Source organism: Coptis chinensis, chromosome 4 (genome assembly GCF_015680905.1).
Source record: "Coptis chinensis isolate HL-2020 chromosome 4, ASM1568090v1, whole genome shotgun sequence".
In the NCBI taxonomy this organism is placed as follows: Eukaryota; Viridiplantae; Streptophyta; class Magnoliopsida; order Ranunculales; family Ranunculaceae; genus Coptis; species Coptis chinensis.
This window is the reverse complement of record NC_141459.1, coordinates 5,327,967-5,355,622: the sequence shown is the minus strand read 5'-3', so window position 1 is coordinate 5,355,622 and position 27,656 is coordinate 5,327,967. Positions and strand designations below refer to the sequence as shown.

General features: G+C 37.4%; 2 protein-coding genes across 6 annotated transcripts; one reads left to right on the top strand and one right to left on the bottom strand.

Moving 5' to 3' along the window:
- Window positions 1–12,856: 12,856 nt before the first annotated feature.
- Window positions 12,857–14,794, top strand: LOC147501416 (uncharacterized). The gene is made up of 4 exons (XM_086606465.1): window positions 12,857–12,923; window positions 13,043–13,087; window positions 13,186–13,307; window positions 13,396–14,794. The coding sequence occupies exons 2-4, from the start codon at window positions 13,066–13,068 to the stop codon at window positions 13,678–13,680; spliced, it is 429 nt and encodes a 142-aa protein (XP_086462591.1). The 5' UTR covers window positions 12,857–12,923; window positions 13,043–13,065; the 3' UTR covers window positions 13,681–14,794.
- A 909-nt stretch (window positions 14,795–15,703) lies between these two features.
- EMB3111 (Tetratricopeptide repeat (TPR)-like superfamily protein) lies at window positions 15,704–26,377 on the bottom strand. Of its 5 annotated transcripts, XM_086606459.1 has the most exons (6): window positions 25,241–26,375; window positions 23,128–24,121; window positions 22,536–22,692; window positions 20,325–20,417; window positions 19,499–19,636; window positions 15,704–15,977 (listed from the first exon to the last, which is right to left on the bottom strand). In XM_086606459.1, the coding sequence occupies exons 1-2, from the start codon at window positions 25,977–25,979 to the stop codon at window positions 23,130–23,132; spliced, it is 1,731 nt and encodes a 576-aa protein (XP_086462585.1). In that variant the 5' UTR covers window positions 25,980–26,375; the 3' UTR covers window positions 15,704–15,977; window positions 19,499–19,636; window positions 20,325–20,417; window positions 22,536–22,692; window positions 23,128–23,129. The 5 variants fall into 5 exon arrangements, with proteins under 5 accessions (XP_086462585.1, XP_086462584.1, XP_086462583.1 ...); XM_086606458.1 differs by lacking the exon at window positions 20,325–20,417 and having other exon boundaries at window positions 22,857–24,121; window positions 25,241–26,377; XM_086606457.1 differs by lacking the exon at window positions 20,325–20,417.
- Between the last annotated feature and the right edge of the window lie 1,279 nt (window positions 26,378–27,656).

Here is a 27,656-nt window from a genome sequence, read left to right as displayed (position 1 = left end):
TTGCATTATTTACTTGAACTTAAACTTTTCACATATTTTTGTCTGGCAATATGAGCCAAATCTCAATTAGGTAGTCTGGAAAGAGTTCCGTCCGGAATATATTGGTTAGTAATGTATTATGCGCGCACTTGATTAGTTAGTTAATAATGTTATTTATCACCCCAAACAACCTGAACGATTAGCAATAAATAGCAATACATCGGATCGGAGAACCTAAAATTGGCCAGTTTAAGTTCAGCCGATTTTTATAACAATTTTCAGGCAGGCGAGAACTGATTTGTGTGATAGTCTACATGGATGTATCAAAGGAAAGGCAAATCCATACATTTTTTGTTGAGTGATTCATACAATAGGGATTTCATGTGGACTAATTTGTTTGGCTTAAGTGTTTGCTCCTAATTCATGGTACTAAGGCTCATTTGTTAAGGTTATGGCGAATGGCCTAACAGTGACCTCCTGATATCGGCGAAACAAGAAATCGGTTCGAAGTCCCATTTTCGAGTGAAAATCACTTTTATAACCAGCATTTTTTTTAAAATCACTCTTAAGGACAATTTTCGGGTGAAAAATTGAAAATAACCCTGAAAAATAATTTTTGAGTGAAAAAAACCAGTAAAGACAAATAGCCTGAATTTTAAATAAATATTTTCTGATTTTACCATTTATGTCGTTTTGCTATGAACAATGAATGTTCATATCCCAAATATATATGAACAATGAATGTTCATACTTATTTGGGGTAAAAATATTTATTTGAGTATGAACAATGATTGTTCATGCATTAACATGAGTTATGAACACTCATTATTCATACCTATTTGGGATATAAACAATTCTGTTTATACCTCAGTATAATGTATGATCAGTAAGAACACATATTGAAGTACATATTTAGGATATGAACAATCCAACAATCCTTGTTCATACATGTGAGAGACTAATATACACAACTAACGTATCTTATACACGTATCTAACACAACTCGTCACTATATCAAGACCTGTCAGGTCGCTCATACCATGACCGCAACTAGGTCGTTTACACCAAGACCACAACCAGGTCTTGTAATGCTCAAAGATAGAAAGACAGACGTTACAACAATTATGTAACAACAACCATACACTTTATTGCATCTGCATTAAAGCTCATTTAAGACCACATTAAGTAGATCGATGCATGGGCTATAAAATCAAGAGGAGACATGATCTGAAGGGGGAGAATTATATGCTTCTTCTCCACTCTCCATCTTCCCCTTAGGCTCTCCAGAAGAGACAACACCAAATCATTCATCCCAAATCGTGAACTACATCTGACTTGATTCTGGCTCCCCCCGAGAGAGCTAGATACGTAGTCAGTTCGTCCGGAACGAACTCAATTAAATCCATACCAAACCTCCTTCCCCAATTATCCAATAATTGTAAGGTTTGACCAAATCTTACATTTACATTGCCGCCGTCTGCAGGTCGAAGTTCTTGAGAAAACTACACTTTTCAGTTGTTATTCTCAAGCCCACGAAGCATGGTAATGGTTGTTCCGAAGAGATCAATCAAAAAGCTCCCTTGCCTACGGAATTAATCAATACATGAAAGATAAGTTTTTCCACTATCAAAAAATCCAAATATACATTTCTTGATCAACCAGATAAGTACTTGTTTTCTTGCTTTTGAATATCTTGAAAAGTTTAAAGTCTAAGCGATTTGGAATATGTTAAATCTTGGTTTCTACTCCATACTGCCATGATTTAATATTCCCATGTTCAAATTTATTCTAGCACTGGTAGGCCTTATTTGGTAACCATGAACAAAACCTTATTGGGTAGAACACCAAATTTTAAGCAATGATTACGTTTATTACAATATGGAAATTAAAGCTCCTGTTAGGTTGTTACATTTTTTGTTTCACATGCTCTTTTAGTACGTGTGGATTAATGAACAGAAATTTTCATTACGTACTCCAGCACGATAGTTACCATAGCTTTTGGAATCGTAATACGGCCGTTTCAAAGTTGCATGTGTTAAGCATAACTTTGATTTAACGTCGCTTTGAACCTTATCAGCTCCTAAATAAGGTGGGTCTTAAGCGACCTGATCAGGACGTAAGTACAATCTAATTATAACTGATACATATATGCATTAATCACTGTAGATGTTGTGTTTACTAGATTATGACGATGATTCGTGTAGTAGGGAATGACTGCACTCTTCTTGGGATAAGAGTTGCCTACGTATCAAGTTTCTTAGAGTAAACTTGAATCAAGTTTTACGTAGTTCATCTCTCTCTCTATTTATAGATGTTTGAGCTGACCTCCCATATTTGTTTTGGACCGTTTTGAAGTGTAGATCCACCTTATGTGCTATCTTGATGATTCGTCATTATTATGTTGTTACAAAATTAATGTCTCCTTGATTGTGGCGTTGATTGAGCTCCAAGGTTATACTAGTAGATTTGCTTCCATAAATGGATGTAACTGATGTTGTGGACGACCTGGGTGTTGGGTTGTGGATACGATCTGATGGTGTGAGACGAGCTAAAGGTGGACGACCTGGTATATGGACACGTGCACTGTATTGTGGAACGGAGGGTAGTTACAATCACTTGATGCATATACGATAATAACTTCTTTTACTCTATAAATACATGGTGTTATACAGATCATTGGAAAAATTCCACTTATTAAATTACTGGACCAAGTTTCACAACTTGAGTTTTGATCGGTCTCATAGACTAGTCGATCACGTTCTATTCGCTAGACTTGACCGACCTCGTTAGAATGGATCTCGAGCTGATCTGTGAAATGCAGCAATCAGTGCACCCCTTTCAGTTCTTCCAGATCAAATGTACATGTTTTGCAGATCCTAAGAAAGCATTTCAGCCTTTCATCACTGGACAAGGTTTCACAGGCAACACTTGATCGACCTCGACAAGTCTTCAACGACCTAATTAAATTGGTCGTATTCCACTTACTTTCTTTCCAGTCGCATGGCTTACAATTTCGATCTCGCTTAGAATAAAGACCGTATAACAAGAAGCAACCGACACGGGGCTTCAATTCAGTTCACTGCCTTTCTAGCAAACAAGTCCACAGTACAAGCGACCTCGCTACCTAGGCTCTATGCTCATATAGTGTTTGTGCACTGGTCAAGGTTTGCTTCTATAGCATTTGTTAGCTGATATGATTTTGACCAATACAATACGACCTGCTCATGATATACTCTATGTCCAAACTAGCATATATATAGGTGGATTTATTATCACACACCATATATACTGTTACATTACCCATCCCACTCACTTGTTTGACCTTGAATTTAGTTCAAGTCACATATCTATTTTATACCATGAGGTTAACACTGATTAAGATGGCATGCAAACTCAAGCCAGCTCAACAATGATCTCGTTAACATCGGTTTGATTTTAGCGCAAAAACCAAAATTCGATCTTTTGCAGGCCATAATTCTTTAAATAGTGAGCTATCAGCCATAACAATGCTCAACCTGGTCTACTGACATAGCTCGAGGTCGACCATCACTATGTTTTATTAGATTCATATAATGATGTCCAGAACTTGCTGCCCTTCAATTTGTTTTATATATGCACTTGCATATATGCAATATTTCAACTCTATATTCTCAGACTATTGGCGGACAACAAGCGAAAGCAGATGCAAAATGCAGCGATCACTCGATTCATTTCGAACTACTTAGTCTTAGACTGCTGGTTCACTTCTCAATTTACATTGCATTGTACCTGGTGGCATTTAGTGCATAGTGTGTAGGTCAAGTCGGTACTTCTCAGCAACGACTTGAGCTCAATGCCTAGTGTGTCTGATACCACTAGAGTCACTACCAATTGGCAACTATCTCCAAATTGGGGCTAGCTAGAGCCATCTACTCACATCTCTTAAATTTCCATTTATTTTGTTCTAGTTCCTTTTTTGGTATTAGTTCGATCTAGTGCAGGGCAATCAAGCTCCTAACCACAACCACCTTTGAACTGGGGCTAATAATTTCCATCTAAACATGTCAATCAAGCTCCAAAACAAGGGCTAGCTATAGTCACGCCAATTCAAGGCCATCTATCAAATTAGGACGCTCACTAGAGCCACCCGCTCACTAGAGCAGGCAGACTCACTCGGGTCACGATGCTCACTCAAGCTCAAACGCTACATAGCATCACCACTTCTCACTAGTTGGGGACCTATACTTCTAGGACTGACTTAGTGCAAAATGCTTACTTAAGCACGAAGGGTCCCTTGACCTACGCTCACTCGAGCATAACGCTTCCATCAGGGGCGAAACTAGGATTTTACTCAAAGGGGGGGCTATTATGAAGTTAAACTGTATAAATTTTTTTATGAAAGGTGTGGGCCTAGATGAAAGTAGGTATATATATCTAGAGTGGGCCTATATGACTAGATCAAGGATGTTTTATTGGGTTTGTACATGCCCACAGATTAATATGGATAGAAACCTGCATTTTCATAGTATAGAACTATAAATATAGTAAATTTTTTTTGGTGGGGAAGTTAGGTGGGCTATAGCCCCTGTTAGCCCTCTCCTAGGTCCGCCCCTGGCTTTTATAAGCGCTAAAATGTCCCTTGACCTATTGGAGCATATCGCTTACTTAAGCACAAAGGGTCCATTGATCGACCTACGCTCACTCGAGCAGAACGCTTCCATAAGCGCTAAAAGGTCCCTTGACCTATTAGAGCAGATCGCTTACATAAGCGATAAAAGGTCTTTTGACCTAGGCTCACTCGAGCAGAACGCTTCCATAAGCACTAAAAGGTCTCTTGACCTACTGAAACAGAACATTTACATAAACGATAAAAGGTCCCTCGACATACGCTCACTCGAGTAAAACACTAACATAAGCGCTAAGTGGTCCCTCGACCTACGCTCACTCGAGCAGAACGCTTACATAAGCGCTAAAAGGTCCCTTGACCTATTGGAGTCTAACGCTTACATAAGCGCTAAAAGGTCCCTTGACCTACTGGGGTAGAACTCTTACATAAGCGATAAAAAGTCCCTCGACCTATGCTCACTCGAGTAGACCGCTTACTTAAGCACTAAGGGTCCCTCGACCTACGCTCACTCAAGCAGAACGCTTACATAAGCACTAAATGATCCCTTGACCTATGCTCACTCGAGCAGAACACTCACTCAAGCACTATGGATCCCTAGACCTATGCTCACTAAAGCAGCACGCTCACACGAACTCCAAAACGTACTAGAGCAGAATGCTCACTTGAGCTCCAAATGCTCTCGATCTTGAGTTACAATCTTCTCACTAATTGAGGGCCTACACTTCTAGGATTAATCTAGTACTTGTCAAAGCAACATCATTCACATCTTCAATCATTACGTAACCGGTGTGCTTCCCACGTGTGGAGTTAATCTCTCATCAGATCGTCCTATGAATGACCTAATGAGAGGGGCTGTGTGAGGGACTAATATACACAACCAACGTATATTATACATGTATCCAACATAACTCATCACTATATCAAGACCTGCCGTCACTATATCAAGACCTGCCAGGTCGCTCATACCATGACCACAACCAGGTCGCTTATACCAAGACCACAACCAGGTCTTGTAACACTCAAAGATGGAAAAGCAGACGTTACAACAATTATATAACAACAACCATGCACTTTATTGCATTTACATTAAAGCTCATTCAAGACCACATTAAGTTGATGGGCTATAAAATCAAGAGGAGACATGATCTGAAGGGGGAGAATTCTATGCTTCTTCTCCACTCTCCATCTTCCCCCTAGGCTCTCCAGAAGAGACAACACCAAATCATTCATCCCAAATCGTGAACTACGTCTGACTTGATTCTGGCATATATTGCATATATGCACTTGCATATATGCAATATTTCAACTCTATATTCTCAGACTATTGGCGGACAGCAAGCGAAAGCAGATGCAAAATGCAGCGATCACTCGATTCATTTCGAACTACTTAGTTTTAGACTACTGGTTCACTTCTCAATTTACATTGCATTGTACACGGTGGCATTTAGTGCATAGTGTGTAGGTCAAGTCGGTGCTTCACCGGTAGCGACTTGAGCTCGATGCCTAGTGTAATGCGATACCACTAGAGTCACTACCAATTGGCAACTATCTCCAAAGCTGGGGCTAGCTCTGACCATCTACTCACATCTCTTAAATTTCCATTTATTTTGTTCTAGTTCCTTTTTGGTATTAGTTCGATCTAGTGCGAGGCAATCAAGCTCCTAACCACAACCACCTTTGGGGCTAATAATTTCCATCTAAACATGTCAATCAAGCTCCAAAACAAAGGGCTAGCTATAGTCACGCCAATGCAAGGCCATCTATCAAATCGGGGGCTCACTGAGAGCCACTGGCTCACTAAGCGTGGACGGACTTCGCTCGGTCCACGATGCTCTCTCAAGCTCAAACGCTACATAGCATCACCACTTCTCACTAGTTGGGGACCTATACTTCTAGGACTGACTTAGTGCAAAATGCTTACTTAAGCCGCGAAGGGTCCTTGACCTCCGGCTCGCTCGAGCATAAGCGCTTCCATCAGGGGCGAAGCTAGGATTTTACTCAAAGGGGGGCTATTATGAAGTTAAACTGTATAAATTTTTTTATAAAAGGTGTGGGCCTAGATGAAAGTAGGTATATATATCTAGAGTGGGCCTATATGACTAGATCAAGGATGTTTTATTGGGTTTGTACATGCCCACAGATTAATATGGATAGAAACCTACATTTTCATAGTATAGAACTATAAATATAGTAATTTTTTTTTGGTGGGGAAGTTAGGTGGGCTATAGCCCCTGTTAGCCCTCTCCTAGGTCCGCCCCTGGCTTCCATAAGCGCTAAAATGTCCCTTGACCTACTGGAGCATATCGCTTACTTAAGCACAAAAGGTCCATTGATCGACCTACGCTCACTCAAGCAGAACGCTTCCATAAGCGCTAAAAGGTCTCTTAACCTATTAGAGCAGATCGCTTACATAAGCGATAAAAGGTCTTTTGACCTAGGCTCACTCGAGCAGAACGCTTCCATAAGCACTAAAAGGTCCCTTGACCTACTGAAACAGAACATTTACATAAACGATAAGAGGTCCCTCGACATACGCTCACTCGAGTAAAACACTAACATAAGCGCTAAGTGGTCCCTCGACCTACGCTCACTCGAGCAGAACGCTTACATAAGCGCTAAAAGGTCCCTTGACCTATTGGAGTGTAACGCTTACATAAGCGCTAAAAGGTCCCTTGACCTATTGGAGTATAATGCTTACATAAGCGCTAAAAGGTCCCTTGACCTACTGGAGTAGAACTCTTACATAAGCGATAAAAAGTCCCTCGACCTATGCTCACTCGAGTAGACCGCTTACTTAAGCACTAAGGGTCCCTCGACCTACGCTCACTCAAGCAAAACGCTTACATAAGCACTAAATGGTCCCTTGACCTATGCTCACTCGAGCAGAACACTCACTTGAGCACTATGGATCCCTAGACCTATGCTCACTAAAGCAGCACGCTCACACGAACTCCAAAACGTACTAGAGCAGAATGCTCACTTGAGCTCCAAATGCTCTCGATCTTGAGTTACAATCTTCTCACTAATTGAGGGCCTACACTTCTAGGATTAATCTAGTACTTGTCAAAGCAACATCATTCTTATCTTCAATCATTACGTAACCGGTGTGCTTCCCACGTGTGGAGTTAATCTCTCATCAGATCGTCCTATGAATGACCTAATGAGAGGGGGCTGTGTGAGAGACTAATATACACAACCAACATATATTATACACGTATCCAACATAACTCATCACTATATCAAGACCTGCCGTCACTATATCAAGACCAGCCAGGTCGCTCATACCATGACCACAACCAGGTCGCTTATACCAAGACCACAACCAGGTCTTGTAACGCTCAAAGATGGAAAGGCAGACGTTACAACAATTATATAACAACAACCATGCATTTTATTGCATTTACATTAAAGCTCATTCAAGACCACATTAAGTTGATGAGCTATAAAATCAAGAGGAGACATGATCTGAAGAGGGAGAATTCTATGCTTCTTCTCCACTCTCCATCTTCCCCCTAGGCTCTCCAGAAGAGACAACACCAAATCATTCATCCCAAATCGTAAACTACGTCTGACTTGATTCTGGCTCCCCCCCCCCCCCCGAGAGAGCTAGATACGTAGGCAGTTCGTCCGGAACAAACTCAGGTCAAATCCATATCAAACCTCCTTTTTCCCTAATTATCCGATAATTATAAGATTTGACCAAATCTTACTGTTACAATACATATTTGGGGTATGAACAGTCAATGTTCATACCTCAACATAATGTATGATCAGTAAGAATACCTATTGGAGTATGAATAATCATTGTTTATATTTCAACATAAGTCATGAACAATCATTGTTCATACATTAAATATTGTATGAGGTACATGCACATATTTGAGTATGAACAATCATTGTTCATTCATCAACATAAGGTATGAATATTCATTGTTCATACCCCAAATAAGTATTATTCATATGAACAATGATTGTTCATAGTTTATGTTGATGTATGAACAGTAAACAATCATTGTTCATATACTACATACACCGGGTCGTTTCGGTTGGATAGGGCTATTTATTATTTCACGTCAGGAATATACTTGATTTTTCATCTGCTCGAGCCGTTTTTAATTTCGCGTCAAGAGTATAGTTGATCTTTCATCTACTCGGTCCTCGTGAGTGGTTATAAAAAAAAAAAAAAATAGTTCTAAGAATTACTTTTTCTCCCAATTTGTCACGAAGCGTCACTCTTTAGACGAAAACTAACTTTGGGAAGGTCACCTAAGTCACTGTGTACGATAGAGCTCTCAGTACCCCGTGGGTCACATAAATTATTAGGGTGCGACTGCCACACATGGTCGAGCACAAAAAAAGACTTCAGAAGTCAGCTGTGATTGGCTGGTGAGGAGAGAGGAGAGAGAATTTAACTTATTATTTTAATGCAATACACCAATCAGAATTGACTTCGGAGGTTTTTTTTGTGCTGGACCATGTGGGTTAGTTCTATCCAAATTATTAAGGTATATCTCTTCATCACGACAACTTAGATCGTCATGACACATCTCAAATTTGTCGACTAAGGCTATGAGGCTATCTACTTGTACAAATTGCAGGGTCAACCATCTCCTAGCAATGCATATCCAAAGCATAAATTAAGTATATATGGAGGAAATTGTTGGTCGACCAATTTCGTTCTATGTACCTTTTTCCCCTAGGTAAGCTGAGAATCTATTAATAGAAATAATTTTTTGGTTCTATGTACCAAACTTAAAACCATTAAAATTTCAGGAAGAAATATGAATAAGACACGAATCATTATATTCAATATGAATTCTCACTTAAAAGCATCTTCTTCATTTCTATTTTTTGCTTATTTGGGTAATCACAACATATTTTAGAGAATAGTTAGTAATGCGAAAAATCTATGGTTGAAACCTTTAATCCCAGGTTTCCAGTTTGGCATGAATTTTTTTTCATAGTGTTACGGCAATGTGAGAGTCAATGTGAGGTGTCACTTCTTACATTAAGATTAAATCTGAACTTAATTTGACATGCACGTCTGAGTATATCAATGCAAACGGGTTGTTACTGATATGCTTCCTCACTAGTCACACTTTGCATGGATTTTTGGTAGGGGTGGAACTCGAGTGGGTTGGGTTGGGTTGAGGCCTAACCTGAGTTCAACCCGAGTTTCAAATATTTCAATCCGAATATGAAACTAAGTTCTAGTCGGTCTTTAAATTTTCAGCCCAAGCCCAACTCGGGTTAGTCAAGTTTATTGGGTTTCAATGTTAAACAGTGAAAAATTCAACACATTTTTACTATTAAATAAATAAATTAAAAAATAAATAACACCGAAATTTAATATTCTAACTAAATCAAATATATTTGATTATTTGAAAGAGAAACTAACCTGATTGAATCAATTATTCTCTCTAAAACTAATATTCTCAACTTTATTTTTGGCAAGAATAAATCTTTATAAGAAAACAATATAATAGAATAGAATGAATGAAATATATATGTATATATATGCAAACAAGTTCGGATTTTTCGATTATTTTATATTATAACCCGAGCCTAACCCAAAACTAAGTCCGATTTTGATTTTACAAGACCAAGTCCGAACCATGGATCTAAAAGGTTAGTCCAGGACTAACAATAGTTGGGTTTTAGCCCATCGGGTTTGGCTAACCCGACCAAAGTTCCACCCCTCATTTTTGGGAGAGTACTCTTTCCATGATATTTGAAAAATTACAGCAAAACATAATGCAGATTAATGCATTAGATTCCTCCTTATCTACCAATTAAATGAGCTTTTTTTTCCCGATAATCTACAAATTAAATGAGCTAAATAAGCCTAACAAAGCATTACACATAAATGACATATAAGCCTTTGGATGACGGGATTTTCAGTGCTCATTGTAGATAACCACCAATTTAGATTGAAGTTACAGGCATCAACATTTTAGAAAGAAATCGTCCCTGTAGATAAGCTTGAATATTACCCAAAAAAAAATGAAAAAGAAAAAAGAAACAATGAATCAGTCTCTTCCGTAGTTCCATGAAACCACATTTAACACATTTTTTCAAATCTTTCTGTTACTTTTTTGTATATTGAACAGGCGGGACTGGAACTTATATTTTAATAAATGGAAAAGCGTGAAATGATTTTCTTATAACATGTATGCGTAAGTACCCTATCCATGTATAATAAGTAGAGTGTCTAGCTGGCGCATACACGTATTCCTCCTAAGTTTTTCAGGTCGCTCTGCGTTTCAACTTTTTTTTCTTTAACCGATCATATCCTTGTATCATTATTTAGTGACAATAAGAGGGTCGTCTTTTCCAAAAGAAAAACAGTAAGATAGTCGTCCACTCGTCATGATTAGCACATGGGGTATCTATAATATTAGTTCGAATTTAGGTAGAGTGATTTGATACAGCCATACAGTTCACGATTTTCTGCCCAGATTTACTGTCTAATGATTGGTAGTTCATGTCCACATATCATCACCCACCCAAAATTGATATGCCACAGTGCCACTAAGATTAGCTTAATAATACGGATTGAACGGCGACAAAATACCACCAAATTAGGGGAGGGAAGTCATGGAAGGTCGGTGAGAAAAGTAACATTTTGTAATTGGAAAAAGTTAAAAACAGAAAACATGAAGGAAAAAAATAATGAATTTGAATATTTAGGCATGTTAAGTTGTTTTTTGATTTTTAATGAGCTTAATAGATAAGAGTAGAGAGGGTCGGGGATTCACTGTACATGAATATTCTCAAGGTGATGTCATCTCAGTGTAAAAATACTAGAATATGAGATGAATGTAGAATGAGATGACATCACCTTGAGAATGAAGAAAGAAGACAAATTCTATTTTTATTCTATTCGGTACAACGAAGAGAATGAAATAACATTATTTTTCTTTTGTGATGCAAATGCAAAACGAGACTACGGATTGTTTGGTGATGCAATTGCTTTCGACACAACCTTTAAAACAAATAATTATCATATGATGTGTGCGCCATTTGTGGGTATTATCATATGAATAATTATCATGGGCAGACATTTATTTTTAGGTGCAGATTATTAAGTGACGAAAGTCACGAAACCACAAAATCATTTATCTAGTTATTTGAGACATTCTTGGAAGCAATGGGTGGGAAGCATCCAAAAACTATTTTTACTGATCAGGTCATCAGCTTTGTCTTTGGCACTTACGTATGAATGCTTTAAAGAATTTAGGAAAACTTGGTGAGTTCAAGAAAATTGTTAAGCAGTTCACAAAATGCATTTATGAACCAGAGACAATAAGTGAATTTGAAGATAGTTGGGCGTCCATACTTAAAGAATATGGGTTGGAAGAAAATCTTTGGTTGCTGAATTTGTACAAGTCACGCCAAAAGTGGGCACAAGTATATGCACATGTTTTTTTTTGTGCCGGTATGACAACAACTCAAACAAGCCAAAGCATCAATGCATTTCTTAAACAATATTTAGGAAATACTCTCATTCTTCGGTTGTTTGTTGATCAATATTCAAAAGTTGTGGACCATCTTCGTGAGAATGAACGAGTAGCAGAAACTAAGTCTACACAGATCACACCAAACTTATTGTCTACTTAATCTGTTGAGAGAGAGGCATCGAAAAAATATACAAGAAAGATGTTTAGTATTTTCCAACAAGAGTATACTAAACTTCTTAACCTTTGTTTAGTGCAGGAATCAGACGATGGAAATACTAAAATTTACAATGTCAAGGAGAGGGGAAATGACAGAAATGATCATTGTTGTACAGTGACATATGTGCAATCAGAACAAACCGTGCAATGTTCGTGTAGAAAATTCGAATTCCAAGGGATCCTTTGCTCTCACGCATTAAAGTTGTTTCATGAATTGGATTTCACAAGTCTGCATTCTTGTTATTATTTGAAAAGATGGTCAAAAGATTGCATAAATGAAATTATCTACGATGCATACGGGGAGGCTATTCAAGGTGGCTTAGATCCATCAACAACAACTCGTTACAATGAGTTGTCACATATTTCATAGAATGTTATTGCTATTGGTGCAAAGTCAGATTCTTTGTGTGCGTATGGGAAGTCAAAGATGTTAGAACTCCACAAGGAATTGGAAGCCTTAGATATTTTAGAGAAGAAACATCCTCAGGGAGCTTCACAAAAAAACACATTAGATATTGATGATCCACCACAAGACTCAGATGATAATAAGTAAAAATTTGAGAGCACCAAAACTGAAGCGTAAACCGAGGGCTCGTCAAAAAGAAAGAGGGGTGTTATCGAGAGAAACACACGAAAGAAAAGCGTCCAATCCAAGCAAAAAGGTTTGTATTAGTATGAATTCATTTTTTTTTAAATATTTTTTTCCTATACATTGTTCACCGGAAAAAGGAAAAAGAATAGGTAGTAGTGTTTAGTCACGTTAACATTGTGGGTTTTGCAGGTATTGAAGAAGAAAATGCAACCATGACACAAGAACACGAGCAAAGTAACCCAAACAATTTTGATGTTCAAAAGGCTACTTAGGAATGATATGAAAGATTATATAATTGTTTTTTTTTTCTTGCTGGTGTTTATTTGTGTTAGGTAAACACTTGGATGGCTACATATTGTTGACATTCATAACTGTACAGGAGTCTTTGACACACCAACCACCAATGAAACCAAACCACGACGGTGGCATTTCAAATGTTCATCAATTTTCACAGGTTAAAACTTATGTGTGTAGCTTGAATTTTCTTGATTTTTCAGCACAATACATATTAGGTAGGTGGTAATCCAAATGTTTGTATACAGGATTTAAGTGGTTTTGTTCACCAACCACTATGGAACTCAAATCAGATGTCACTTATGCAGCATGGAATTTATCCACCAGCTTATATGACGGGGTACCCAATGATGTATGACATTGATGGTGCTTCACAAGTGAATCATCAGCAAGAAAGTGATAGATCATTCTTTTTAACCACTGACCGGGATATGAATCAATCCTACATTCCAAGCGAAGGTCAAGTACCAATGTTTTACATGCCAACATATCCAAGAGGTCCGGTCCGTAGATTAGATTTTCAAGACTCTTAAATGGCTGAGTAATCAGACGTCGCAGGGAAGAAGAATAAATGTGAAGTAGAGAATAATTTTATGTAGACTCTGAATTCTTTCCATTTTTTTTTTTTTTGAAAGGGTTATGTTTGCTTTTGTTTACTCTGGTTTTAAGCAAGTGAGTACTTTCATACTTTTTAGTGTACTTTGGTTTTTAAGCCGATGTCTAATTTCATATGCATATGCTTTCTGAGCTCTTATTCTCTTGAATGGCTGCTCTTAATTCCATGTAGTAACTGAGCATCCTACTTCTTATAAGCACTAATGTTACTTGGTCACCAATCGGAAACTTGCATAGTACAGTGAAAGATCAATCGCATTAGATAATTTTCAGTAAAACAGGAAATGTGTATTACCGTTTGTTCCCAACTAATATCAAGTTGTCAATGAATCAATTGTTCTCGCTCTGCTTGGCTTGTATTTTCTCGCAAGAGCTTGAATAGTTACTAAAAGCAGTCTTCAGCACTTTATTTTAATGATAAAATAACAGGCCTATTAGAATTTAACAGGCCTTTCATCACCCTCAAGCAATGTAGCTAAGATAAAAACTAAGATTTTTCATAAAAAGCTAAAAGCCTTGAAAAACAAGTGAGGCAAATGTCTGGACCACTATAGATCACAACAAAAGAAAAGTGTCAGCGATAGTTTGTATTATATTTACTCAAAACTGACTGTACGTCCTTACATTTAATGAAACTATTTTGCAGGAAAAAGATATTATGTTTAGTATTTAGATGAAATGAAATTTTGCAGCAAAACTAATACATTTCAACTTTAACATCACATATAAACTCTTAATCAAACGAACAGAAATTAAAGGATTCATATGTGCAGTCAAACTTACTAGAAGTGTACAAGTTAAACCAGCCATCAAGCATGTTGCAAAACCATACAATCTCTGATCATTGAGTCGAGAAAAGCAACAATCAGTTATGAGTTCAGAAAAGGTACAAGTTTATATTTCACAATCAACAAAATGAACCTTCCAAAAAGGTATGGGTATTTCATGTTTGTATTTTGAAGATACTTCTTCATCTCAAGCAATAAGGCTAACTTGCCAGGAAGATTTCCCAAACAAACAAAGAGAAACTCCAACATTTTTCGCTGCAGGTGTCTATGACTCTATTAAAGTATTAAAGTGACGGAAAGTAAACGGAAGGTATTCTCAGTTTGCTAGTTCTATCTAATCATTGGTAGTTCATGTCTACATATCATCACCCACCCAAAATTGATATGCCACATTGCCACTAAGATTAGCTTAATAATACGGATTGAACGGCGACAAAATACCACCAAATTAGGGGAGGAGCAGTCATGGATGGTCGGTGAGAAAAGTAACAATTTGTAATTGGAAGAAGTTAAAAACATAAAACGTGAAGGAAAAAAATAATGAATTTGAATATTCAGGCATATTAAGCTCAATTCTGATGCTTCTGTGACAGGAGGCATCATTCGAGATTGCAATGGAGATGTTCTTCTTGCTTACAGGAGGTACCAGGTCAGTTTTATATCAAGAACTGAAAGCCATCTATGATGGGTTACTTGGTTGTGAGATATTGCAAAAAAGGCACATCTTAGTTGCTTCATACTCTTTGAATGCGATTCATATTTTATTGAGCAAGAAAATGACTCTTTGGTGTTGTTGGGATCTTCACGCTGCCATTAAAGATGTAGTTTCTAGGATGCTTCATATAAAATTCACACATGTATTTTGAAAATGTAATAGAGCTGCTGATTACTTGGCAGCTCTAGAATCTTTTAATGGCTGTAACTAGAAACTAGACTTCAATCCATTGTGGGTGAGGACAAAACAGGTCGTGTGTATTTCAGATTTTAAACTAATGAACAGGGTCTGTAACCTCAAGCTTTATTTTTTTTTAAAAAGTTGCTTTTGATTTTTAATGAGCTTAATAGATAAGAGTAGAAAGGGTCAGGGAATCCCTGTACATGACACAGTAACCTAGTGTAGAATACTAGAATGCGATAAACTTATCAAACAACAAAGAACAAGAACGGATAAAACTTATTTTAAAAGTGTTACGCACAGCACTATAGGTCTACAGCTGCTTGTTGTTTCCTTGGTCATAGGGAAGCTCTTGTTGATGGGAATAAACTTGAAGTTCTAGCACACTGCACACATGACACTGTCTTTCAAGACAATTGAGCCAATAAATAGGAATATCGCAGAACATGAAATTATTCCAAGATCACCAACGTAAACTAGCTTTCATACAATCACACCCATCCTACGAACAGGTGCCAGTTAATAAAGAAATCTGCAGTAGAAAAACAACAAATTATTTTGCATTCATCCATACTTGCACAGTTTTAAATTAAGTTTAAATTAAATGAGTAATAATACCACACATTTTATTAAAAATAATATTGTTTATTGGTAACAACAATGTATCATTGACGGTAAGGAAGCATGGTTTTGCTCAAATGCTTGCATTCGAAATCTTCAGAGGTGTAGGCGCTTTGCTTATATAATCCACTTAAAGAGCTTAAAACTATATAAGGATTTTTTTTTTTTTTTTTTGAAAAGTTTGTTGGGGTTAAGGTAGACCCCCACCTGTTTATTGCACATAGAGAAACATTACATACCCTTCCAAAGAGTATGATCAGTAGAGGGAGGTACGCATAGCATAAGGTATCAAGCCTAAAATGCTTGGGATTTCTCCCTACACGTACATTCCCGAAGGAACAAACACTAGCAAGAAAACCACAATCAGCAACCCCATTAACCATAGCCTGAGGGACTGTCTGCCTTCAATCCACAAGCCCCAAACAAAGACAGAGAGCAAATACCACAAAGGCGGCCTATTGAAACTCAATGTTAAGAGTAAAAAATCAACATGGACCATAGTTCTGATATGAAGAGCGAACAAATTAAGATGACGAACCATGAAACCCAAAGATATCCTAAACATCACAGCAAGGACAATACATAATCCACGACAGTATTGCGCCCGTTCGACCCAGATCATTAAAGGGAGCATACAAAGACTACAACAAGCATGAAGCCCTCACAAACAAAAAAGAGATTAATCATTACACATACCATAAGCAAGTATTCATAGGAATCGTCTCATTTGATTTCCTACTTTCTAGCCTCTAATAGTTTTACTGTCTTAGGATGATCTTTCTTAAGATGAAGTTGCACTTTCATAGTCACAGAAAAAATACCCGCAAGCACAACACACGTATGTGAGTCCCAAAGTGTCATCCCAAAACTCTTTCATATAATCCTCAAGGTACCTCTTTTTGTTTTTGGTTACTGACTTTACCCTTCTTCATAATTACAAGAGTAGGCTCAATTTCTCCAGAAGAACGCTCTTGGATTCTTTTGCTTCTTTTGGCTTTACAGTGGACCAATTCTCTGAAGACGTTTCATGCTTCGACCTGCTTTTAGGCAAGTGGTCATTAAATATTTCTTCCTCATAATCTGATAGGTCATTCATATCATCTACCTCCTCATTTTCAGCAACTAACCCTTCATACATATTTCTTTCTCGGCTATTGGGTAGTTGGGGAAGAGGAGTAATCCTATCTTGGTGACTTTGGATAGGTGTAACCATAATACTCTCCTCAAGATCTCTTTGGTCCCCTATAACACCACCTTGCACCTGTGCAATATCGGTTTCATATGTGTACATACCACTACACCTGGTGAGATCAAATGAAAGTTACTCGCAATTGCTCTCTGCAAATAGGGAGCAGAATTCATCCTTATGTTAGATTGTGCTCCACTCAATCTAATTGGTTCATTGTCTTTTGGAGTTTGAGGCTGAGGAGCCGACCCTAAACTCACTCTAAGCAAACCCTGAGAGATTGGGGTTTGAACATGACTACTGTGAATCACCATAGAAGTTGAAACTACTTCTTCCTCACTCATACGATTTGTCTATGTATCCACACCACCAGGAGTACCTTCATCGAAGTTTCTTTCTTGTCTATGAACCCCCACTGGGATTAAATTTATCTCCGTCGCCACAGCTGCAGGAGAAACAACCTGTCCTTGAATATCCACTGGGAGTTCATTGGGTGTGCCACTTACTTCCCCTCTCTCTGCAATAACCCTTCTAGCCCAAGATGGGTTTACTGTATTTGGGTTTGTTCTATATGTACACTTTGTTGTAGCATGCCCAAATTTATTGCATTTTACACAAGAAGTAGGTTTCCATGAGTACTCCACCCCAACTATAACCTCTCTTCGCTCAACCTTAAGATTAACAGTATTTTGGAATTTGTGGTTAACAATGATCACAACACAAGCACGAGCAAAAGAGAGTCTTTTCCTTTTGCGGTAGCATCGTCCATAAACAATGGATCCCGTACCAGGCTAGCCACATAAAAAATGCCATCTAAGGTCCATAAAACTTTAGGAACATCACTTAATTTTACCCATATAGGAACAGTAGATTCCTTGTTTCTTTGTAACTCAACTTCAATTGACCAAGGTTTAAAAATAAAAACTCTACCTGCAATGAAGACAGGACCTTCATCAAGCACCATCTTTCTATCCTCATTGTTAGTGAAGTTGATGTAGAACAACTCCTTGTCTATCGTAATCTCAAATCCGACTTTTAGCTTCCACGTTTTGGTTAGGTAATCCTTTACAAAGGGAAAGGAGAGTCTTTTATCTAGAAAATACAACTAAGTACTCATCCCATTGTTGCTTACCTTATTCCACAATATTGCTAGGAACTTCAGCCACTCCATCTTGTAGTAATGGAGAAAAACTCTTTAAGGCAGTTGTTGTTTGATTCGTACCAGCACCACTGAAAAGAGAACTCCATGATGTTGCTGTAGTGTTAATACTACTTGTCTGATCACTAGCCATGAGGATAAGAGCAAGAATCTAAAGAATTTGGCAAATCTATTTTCTTCCTTGATTGGGTTTTGAACTTACTCGATAAAGAAGGTTTTGGAGGGAAAGAGAGGATAAGATTTGTTTACCAACTATTTTTTTTACTTTAAAAAGGAAATAATTGGACGGGGATTAGAATATATTAAGTAACAGCTGATCGCCAAGTTGAGGTCCCCATTTCTAATATTAATGGTCCCCATTTCTATATCAGGACTTGATATTCCATTAGTCCTTAACAACATAGCTGAATGTTGTTATCCGAGCATGATGATGATATGACAGCATAGCAACTTCTTTCCTTCGTACTTGCCTGAGTAGTTTCTCTAAGTAATAAAACACTCGGGGTGTGCACGGGTCGGTTTGGATCAGGTTTGGGTCTAAACCGATAACAGAACTGACCCTATCGGTTTATATTTTTCTGGAACCGAACCAAACTGGTTGTGTTATACTAACCGAACCAAACCGAAATAATTTCCAGCCGAACAGATACCTGGACCAAACCAACTGGGTTACGGTTTAATTAATGTTAACTGACCCAAACTGACCGGTTTTCACATATTTTTAAATTAAATCAATTAAATATATATATTCTAATATATATTATATATAGCAGGTCGGTTCGGATCGGGTTTGGGACTAAATTGACGACCAAACCGACTTTACCGGTTTTTAAATATACTTAACCGAACCGACTCATAAACATAACCGACTCAAAACCAACCGGTTCGATTCGGTCGGTTTTGTTGGTTCGGCCGGTTTTATGCACACTCCTACCCTATAGTCTCATGATGTTCCTTTAGGTTGCAAGAGATACCCTATGTATGAAAGATAATAATATTCGCGCTTGTAACAAATTTTATATCAAGTATATCTTAAACTAACACGAAAACTCAGTAGTGCCAAACTGCAAATTAGAAGAGTGCATACCACATAATAGAAGTCTTCTTCCCATTCTTTGCTAATTGGTATTGGTTAATCATTCTCCACCATTAGAGCGCCTAGTGTCATTCGCCATAATTCCTGATCCTTTTCGAGTAGCAATTCTTAGACATTGCTCAATTGCATCTGCAATGAACCTTACAACTTTCATTGAGTTGTTTCACAACTACTCGTACCATTATATGATTGAAAAAATATGTATTAAGTATGGAAGTTTATTAGAAGGATCACACTTACAAACCTTTTCAATTAACAAAAGTGTTTACAAAAGGTGAGAAAATAGGTAAAAGTCCCCTACAAAACCGTACGTCTTCATTCTCCTTAGGGTGGTGTTTATGAACCTGGGTGTATATGTGACTTCGGTCCTCTAAGGCTTGCCAGATCTCTCTCTGACCTAGGCTTATGGCTAAGATCATGGTCCTTCTAAGACCTCTTTAGTCCCTGGCCTTACTCCCTCCCTAAAATGTCTAGGGTTAAACCTGATCTTCTGCACTATCCTAAAAGAATAATCAATGAAAAAAGTACCAAAGAAAATAAAACATTTGTTATCACGACAATGTGTTATGCTTTAGCTTTCTATAATCTAATGAGTAAATTATTTTACGTTGTAAAGGAAATCAGACAGAAATATTAGTATGGAGGAGTAGAGATATAATCTTACAATATGAAATGGTTATGCTCATAATAATATGCAACAAATAGCAGGGGGAAAGTATTCAGTAGCCGATGTAAAATAGCGTTATCCATAACAAATCTCCAAATTCTAAGGCATAAGGCAAGACCAATAGTAATAGATAATCAAGTTTTCTCATACCCCTGAACTATCATATGGAGCTTCTACATAAAAAATCTGTATCCCCATCCAACGAACAATGGAATTCCTGTAACTATAGTTTTTTCTGCGACACTAAATATCATACATAAAGTAATCATTCCCTTCTTAAGGATATGGAAACCACCAGTATAAATGAGAGTAAATTCCCTTATGAGATCAAACAATTTAATCTTCTTTAAGCTTTAAAACAAATATTTTCAAACATCAATCAAAAACCAAAACAACCACAAATAATCATGCATAAATATGCATGTATTCTTTCAACTTCTGCCCGAACCAATGGAATGAAAAAAAAATGCCTTAATTTCAAGTTACCGTAAAAAGACTGCACTTAATCTTAGATTCCATAAACTTACTGAGATACACCTATGAATAGTTGAATACATATATTTTGCACCATGCTATTATATAATGGTATGCCATGTAGTGTACGGAGTTCTGTTGACTGCCTATTAGCATCATATCTTTGTATCAGTCAGCCTATGAGAGTAGATGACATTCGCTAATTTGTCTGCTAAAAAGTCCCTTGAAACTCATGTTTTCCTTTTTGGCTACCAGATGGCCTAGTGATAGAAATGTTTTGTTATACTCTTGACTACTGAAGCATGTCCAATGCATGCATCATCATCATTATCGCTCAACTCTTAACACGTGATTTTAGAGTTGCTACATGTTTTAAAAGTATTCACCATTAGTATCTTATCTACTGAGAAATTAGGGTGCTAAAAGTCTTAAACATCCAGAAATATATTGCCCACATTAACATGTTTTTTTCCTGATATATATCGCCGATAGTTGTCTTAGATATTTTAGATATTGAGAGATTTTTGCCCATGAGCAACGCCCAACGAAGTTATTGGAATATGGTGGACCAATATGTTGGGTTAACTAGTATTATCTCCCCACTAGACCCAATTAGGATTCCCCCCCCCCACTAGATGGGAAATTAGGGTCTCCCTCCCCCCAAAACACACGGTCAACTTAGTCTGACTGTTAGCTTTTAGGTCAATTTGAAAATGACACAACTGCCCCCATCTAAGTAAAATTGAACATTTTTTTTTAAAAACAATGAGGGCATTTGTGTCATTTCCAGTGGCTTGACTTGAAAGTTAATGATCAATCTAAGTTGACCGTGTGTTTAGGGGGGAAACCCTAATTTCCCATGGGGGAACCTAATTGGGTCATCTAGTGGGGGGTAATACTAGTTAACCCAATATGTTTAGATTAGAGACTTAGAGGTGGCAATTTTACCCGAAACTTGGCCCTAACCCGTCCCTTTAAAAATGGCCCGAGCCCAAAAAATCCCAGTCCAACATGAACACTAGGCTTGGCCCGACCCTAATTTACATATTAAGGACTTGGGCTTGAATACCAAACCCGAAGCCCAGCAGCCCTAATTTTTTTGGTCTTTTTTGGCAATACGAAGTGGAACTTCAGTTGCACCTTGTTTGTAGTAGCTAATTACCTTATAACATTAGTTACAAGCTAAATATTATTTGTTTTCATTTTTACTACACTTTATGTTATAGCATAAACAAGATAGAAAAACAATTGTTGGTGAAATAACTGAAAATAATAACATTAGCTACAACTATCTTGTTTGGAAAGAAAATTAGGAAACATATATTTATTCGGGATAAGAATTACAGATTATATGCTAAAAAATAATAAATTTTGGTGTAAAAAGACAAATAAAGAACAAATGTTTTTTCCATTAACGAAAAATAATAACATTAGCTACAGGCCTACAGCTATCTTGTTTGGAAAGAAAGTTAGGAACAATATATTTATTGGGGATAAGAATTACAGATTATATGCTATAAAATAATAAATTTTGGTGTAAAAAGACAAATAAAGAACAACTGTTTTTTCCGTTAACGATTTCTTAAAATACTTGTATGCGGAAAGGCCAATGGCTAGGTTTGGGCTTAGCATTTCCAAGCATAAGCCTGGACCCAACCCAACCCGATATTGTCTTAGGATAGGGCCAGTCTGGCCCAAAATTATTAGGGCTCGGCTGGACCGGCCCAACCAATTGCCACCTCTAGTTCAGGTCAACTCATAATTGTAAAACACGAGCAACGTATATATGTAAAAGAAAGTTTGGAGAATGTTGTGGTAATATGTAAGAGGTCATGAACGAACAATGTCGGAACAAATTATGCACAATTGAAATGTAAAATGATTTACCAGTCTGGCACGAACAAACAGATGTATCTACTCCATTGCAGATATCACGTACTTTTCTCTAAGAAATCAAGATCTTCACATGAAAATTTGTGTGGGATAATCCCAAATGGATCGGGGAGCTGATGCAAGCCCGCGTTGTTTGCAGGAACTGCATAATCTGCATCCAAACAAGATAGCTGTGGATACTGAAAACTGGTAGTACAAAGACATTTATAAATATAGATTAAAACAAACTCCAGGCAGTGTTATGATTAAAAGTAAGAGAGGTCATAAACAAACAATTTCAGCAGAAAAGACGCCCAACTGGAAAGAAAGGTTTACCAGGGTGGCTGCAAGGCATATCTGCTTATATGCATAGGGTAATGCCAGATGCACTTGATAACATACATTAGCCTTTGAAGTGCAGTGTCCAAACCATGCGCACAGGCAATATTCAAAAATTGAAGGCAGGAACTGCTCTCTCCTCATATTCACTATATTTATAATTAATAGAACTTGGAAGACAAACCACAAATTTCATTCTGTGTGTGGTAGTAAATAGTATTTTTATGCCAATATGTGGATAAAACACTGAAGTTGGGTGGTTCTTTACCGTTAACACAAAGCCACCCCACCAGAGAAGAGAAGTTCACAAAGGTGTTCCTCCATTGAAACGGCCTCTTGGGGAAAGCAACCTCTTTGGACACTCCTCTCCTCTTTGATGTACTTTTCTGCTTCATAAACTCTGCCAGCTTCTTTGAGGCCTACTATTAACAATCTGTATGTGCTGGGGGAGGCAGGTACACCATTCCTTCTCATTGTGTGAAATATATCAAGTCCTTTATCCACCTCCCTTGAACAGAAGTAGGCACCCATTAGAGCAGTGTAAGTAACAGTATTCTTCTGGTCATCAGGCAAAGAGCAAAAAATCCTTAGGCAGGAAGCAGGCATTTGAGTAGAACCAAGCTTGTAGATGACAAGAGACAAGAGATATGTTCCAAGGGATACCCCACTCCCAACCATATTCTCAACAATCTCTACAAGTTCTGAAAACAAATTACTTCTGATCATGAAACCTATCAGGGAGAGGCATGCTTGTCTTTCAATGCATATGCCCATTTTTATGCCATAATTGCAGGCTGATACAGCACAAGTTGGTCTATTATTCACACAGCTGGACTGAATGATGGCAGAGATAAGCTTGGAGCTCACTTGGATATTCATACTGATCATACCATCAATTATATGTTCAACAGCAATAAAATTCCGCTTCGCCAACAGATTTTTAATAATAGCTGTATCTACTGTAGAGTGAAAATCAGCAGTGACTTCTTCCACATCTGTGCCTTCTAGAGAGAGATGGCGATTGGCTTCCTTGAGAAGCTCGTTGCTCTCACCAGCAACTTTTAGTGCCTGCAGTGCTTGAACATACACAGGATGGCGAAGGACGAGTTTGTGCTCTTTCATATACTTTAGAATGTGATTCACTGCCCATATCTCCCCAGCTCTTGAAAATTTCTGGACTAAGATATTGCATGTAGCTTTATCAGGTTGTACTCCAGCTTCTTGCATTTTACTCATAATTTCAAGAGCTTCTTTGAATCTACCTGAAACCAGTCGAGAAAAAACATTTACATCCACTCCTATCTCTATATCAGTTTTCTTAAAAGAAAAACCTAATCTATCTCTGACAAAGATAGCATTGCAAGTGCTCGTAACCCACAATAGAAGTGTTTAAGTAAAATTAGTATATAGATAAAATGAAGAATTTGAGAAACATAGCTCATAAATTCAAGTACGGGTGGAAGCAAGCTCTTGAAGGGTTACATGACCACAAATTGATTCCCAGTGAAATTAAACGGAAGATTGTATCAGATGACTGTACCATCACCTATGCTTGTGGTAATTAAGAGACACATCTATATGATAATATTTAACAAAGATGAGGGATGGTAAGAAAATGAAGGGATTGATATCTGCAAGAAAACCATACCTTACTCAAGAAAACAGCAGTTTGAAGATATCTTAGAAATAAAATAGGGGATCATTCCCATCTACAATAAGGTCTCAAGCTACAGTATCAATTGTTCCCAAAATCATGCGACAAGAAGAGCATTCTTGCGAGGGATTGAGGGGAAAAAGACGTTTATATTATGCTCATGAAAAGCAATGCTAAGAATCACAGCAAGAATAAAGGCAAGCTCGGCTCGAGCTCGCTCGTTTAACTATATGAGCCGAGCTCAGCTCAATTTAAAGCTCGTGTAATTAACAAGCTGAGCTTGAGCATGGTAAAGCTTGGCTCGTTTAGCTCGAATTCCACCCTTATTCACAAATAAAGTTTTTCATTTTTTCCCCCTCATTTCCCCTTGTGTGTACTTAAATTTAAGAAAAGCGGGGTGATGCAAAGCAGGTTTCTGAATTTTACTGAGATCCCTAGCATTTGTTGTTCTTGATACAAAATATGGAAAGAAACTGAATTTGTGGTTAGCAAGCAATATTTAGAAGAACATGAGAAGCAGTTTAAAGGAAAATTAGCTGCTATAATCAATATTCTAATTCATAGTGTTTTTTAAATCCTAAATCTTATAAAATTGCATATTCACTGATAATCTAACAAAATTGTAGCACCATGGAGTAATTCATGTAAATGTGTGCTTATGTTTCATAAAACAATCGCATACTCTTTAAGGACAACAAATGAAAAATGCATCAATAGGTAGACTCACCAGTACTGATAAGATACTCCATCAAAACAGTATAAGTGTAACAATTTGGAGAGCAACCAGACTCCAGCATCTCCTTATAAACCTCTGTCGCATCCTTGGCCCGATTATTATCAAAAAGAACTTTCATTACCGCCGTATAAGTAACAACAGTAGGACTACATTCCTTCACTTTCATCTCCTCCCACATTTCCAAAGACCCTTCCAAATCCCCACTTTTGGACAGCCAATGCAACAGTGCAGTATACGTAACAGCATCAACTATAATACCTTTCTCTTGCATCTGCTGAAACACCAACTTCATCGACGATATCCTCCCAGCTTCTCCAAATATATCCAACATCGTCGTATAAGTATACTGATCATGCTTAAACCCTCTCAACCGCAAAGCCCAATTGAAAAACAACCACGCCTTCTCCATCGGCGGATGTGTTTTCAACACTTGATTAATAGTATAAGAATCCCATTTTATCGATAACTTGTCTAACTGCTCTTGAGCAGAATCCCAAGTGGAATATCTCAAAATGTTGGATATCATCCCAATGGTATTTCTCATATAAACCTTGGGATCTTTTTTTTGATCATTCGTCTTTGACTTAATAGGTTTCCCCATTTTTCTCTTAAATGGTCTGATATACTTTTTGTGCTCAAAAGAATGTAACCCCTTGACATTAACATATTTGATGAGCTTAGAATTTGCAAATGTTCTAAGAAGTCCATGAACTCTATAACTACTTAACATAAATGATACTCACTTATGAAAACAACTTAAACAGATAAAACCTTGAGCTGAATGTGCACTCAGTAACTGGTCAGTCCTCATTTTGCAAATTCCACAAACATTTGGCGGGCAGCATGGCACGTAGAGAACCAAAGACTTTGATGTGGACTTATTATGACCATGTGACTCATCGCCTCACTGACCAAACACTCAAACACTCAAACACTCGAAATCATAAAACCAAGTTGTGATGAACTAAATTTGTTATGGTCGAAGCTGATGTTTTATGAATTTGATTAATTGATATTATAGTACAAAATGTCTTGAAATTCCAACATATATACCGATTTTATAAATATCGGTAATTTAGCTCTAGAAATCTCAGCCGAATTTGGTATTTATCCACATTAAAAGTTTGACATGTTTCGTTTGATTAAGGCATGCACGGTTGCCCTTCTTATAGATGAAATAAAACTTATCTGAATGCAATCAAAGATTCAACGGGGCCACCCTTGTACAGCAATGGAGACAAAAAGGAAATTAATTAGTTTTAAATCTTAACCATGGATATTTGATGTTAGAGACTTAAGAGTGTTACTGTCAGTTGAAGCAGGGACATGGTAACTTGCACATATTGGTGCGTGATTGATGGAATCTGAGTAAGCTGTACCATTACTGGTTTTAGCTAGGGCATCATTTCATCAAGATTTGGTAGTATCTTTTTTTTTTCGATAATGAGTTTGGTATTATCTAATGAATATATAAGTAGATCAGCTACAGCCATCTCATTCAGGAACTATTGATGATAATAATGTCACAATCAGATCAATGGTATAAATTATAAACTACTGCATCACGTAATACATATATAGGTTGGTACCAAAAAATATAACGTAAGGTTTTTCTCCAAAATCTTTTGCCACATTTACAATCTTGGAATCAAACAATCTTACCGTGCCTGGACCCTGGAGAACTCTGTGTAATGAGCTTAGGTAGAAATGGACATCTGACTCGAAAGAAACCTTTTTAGAATATAGACACGAAAAGAGACCATTGCCCCTATGGTTACAAATGAATCACACTACTAGATCAAAGTTTTGGCCTACGAATGCTGCCAATAAATTTTGGTGGTCCCTATCTACAAAGTTGGTTTCCGTGTTCACCAGCAGACAGGCCACAAGCAAAAGAGTATGGATGAGATGTTTTGGTCAAGAGCAACTTGTGGAGCTCTCAAGTCTCCATAAAACAATGGCTGCAAAAAATACATATTATTTTTATTTCGATAATAACAAAAAAAAATACATTATTTGCAGCGTATCTGTTGAGTAGGAACCCTTCCAGAATCCAGACAAAGAACATGCGAAGCAACTGATTGTTCTTACACAATTCTCACCACATCCATATATTGCGTTTCATTTGCTCAAATAAATTAATCATGCAGAGTCGTTTCTCATGGTCAACATTCTGCAAGTCTTTATATCCAAAACAAATGCAATCATAGATTCAATATGGTCATTTCCGGAAGAGGAAGCCAGAATGCTGATAATGGATAAGAGTCCGAATTTGTGGACAGACCAGCACAATTCTATTGGTTAACAGTTTTTTCAGTCAGTTTAACAGTTTTAGGCACAGTTTCCAATAAGAAGCTGAGGTCTTGTAGACAGCAAACAGTTGCTTGTCTACAAATTTATTCTGTAA

What these genes read in the sequence shown, in the direction of transcription:
- LOC147501416 (XM_086606465.1), top strand. Translation starts at nt 13,066, where the DNA reads ATGACACAAGAACACGAGCAAA. An exon ending in GACACAAGAACACGAGCAAA is followed by an intron (nt 13,088 to 13,185) that starts GTAACCCAAACA and finishes TATTTGTGTTAG; the next exon opens with GTAAACACTTGGATGGCTAC. An exon ending in ATGTTCATCAATTTTCACAG is followed by an intron (nt 13,308 to 13,395) that starts GTTAAAACTTAT and finishes GTTTGTATACAG; the next exon opens with GATTTAAGTGGTTTTGTTCA.
- EMB3111 (XM_086606458.1), bottom strand. Translation starts at nt 25,979, where the DNA reads ATGTTAAGTAGTTATAGAGTTCATGGACTTCTTAGAACATTTGCAAAT. An exon ending in GGAGTATCTTATCAGTACTG is followed by an intron (nt 24,122 to 25,240) that starts GTGAGTCTACCT and finishes GACTGGTTTCAG; the next exon opens with GTAGATTCAAAGAAGCTCTT.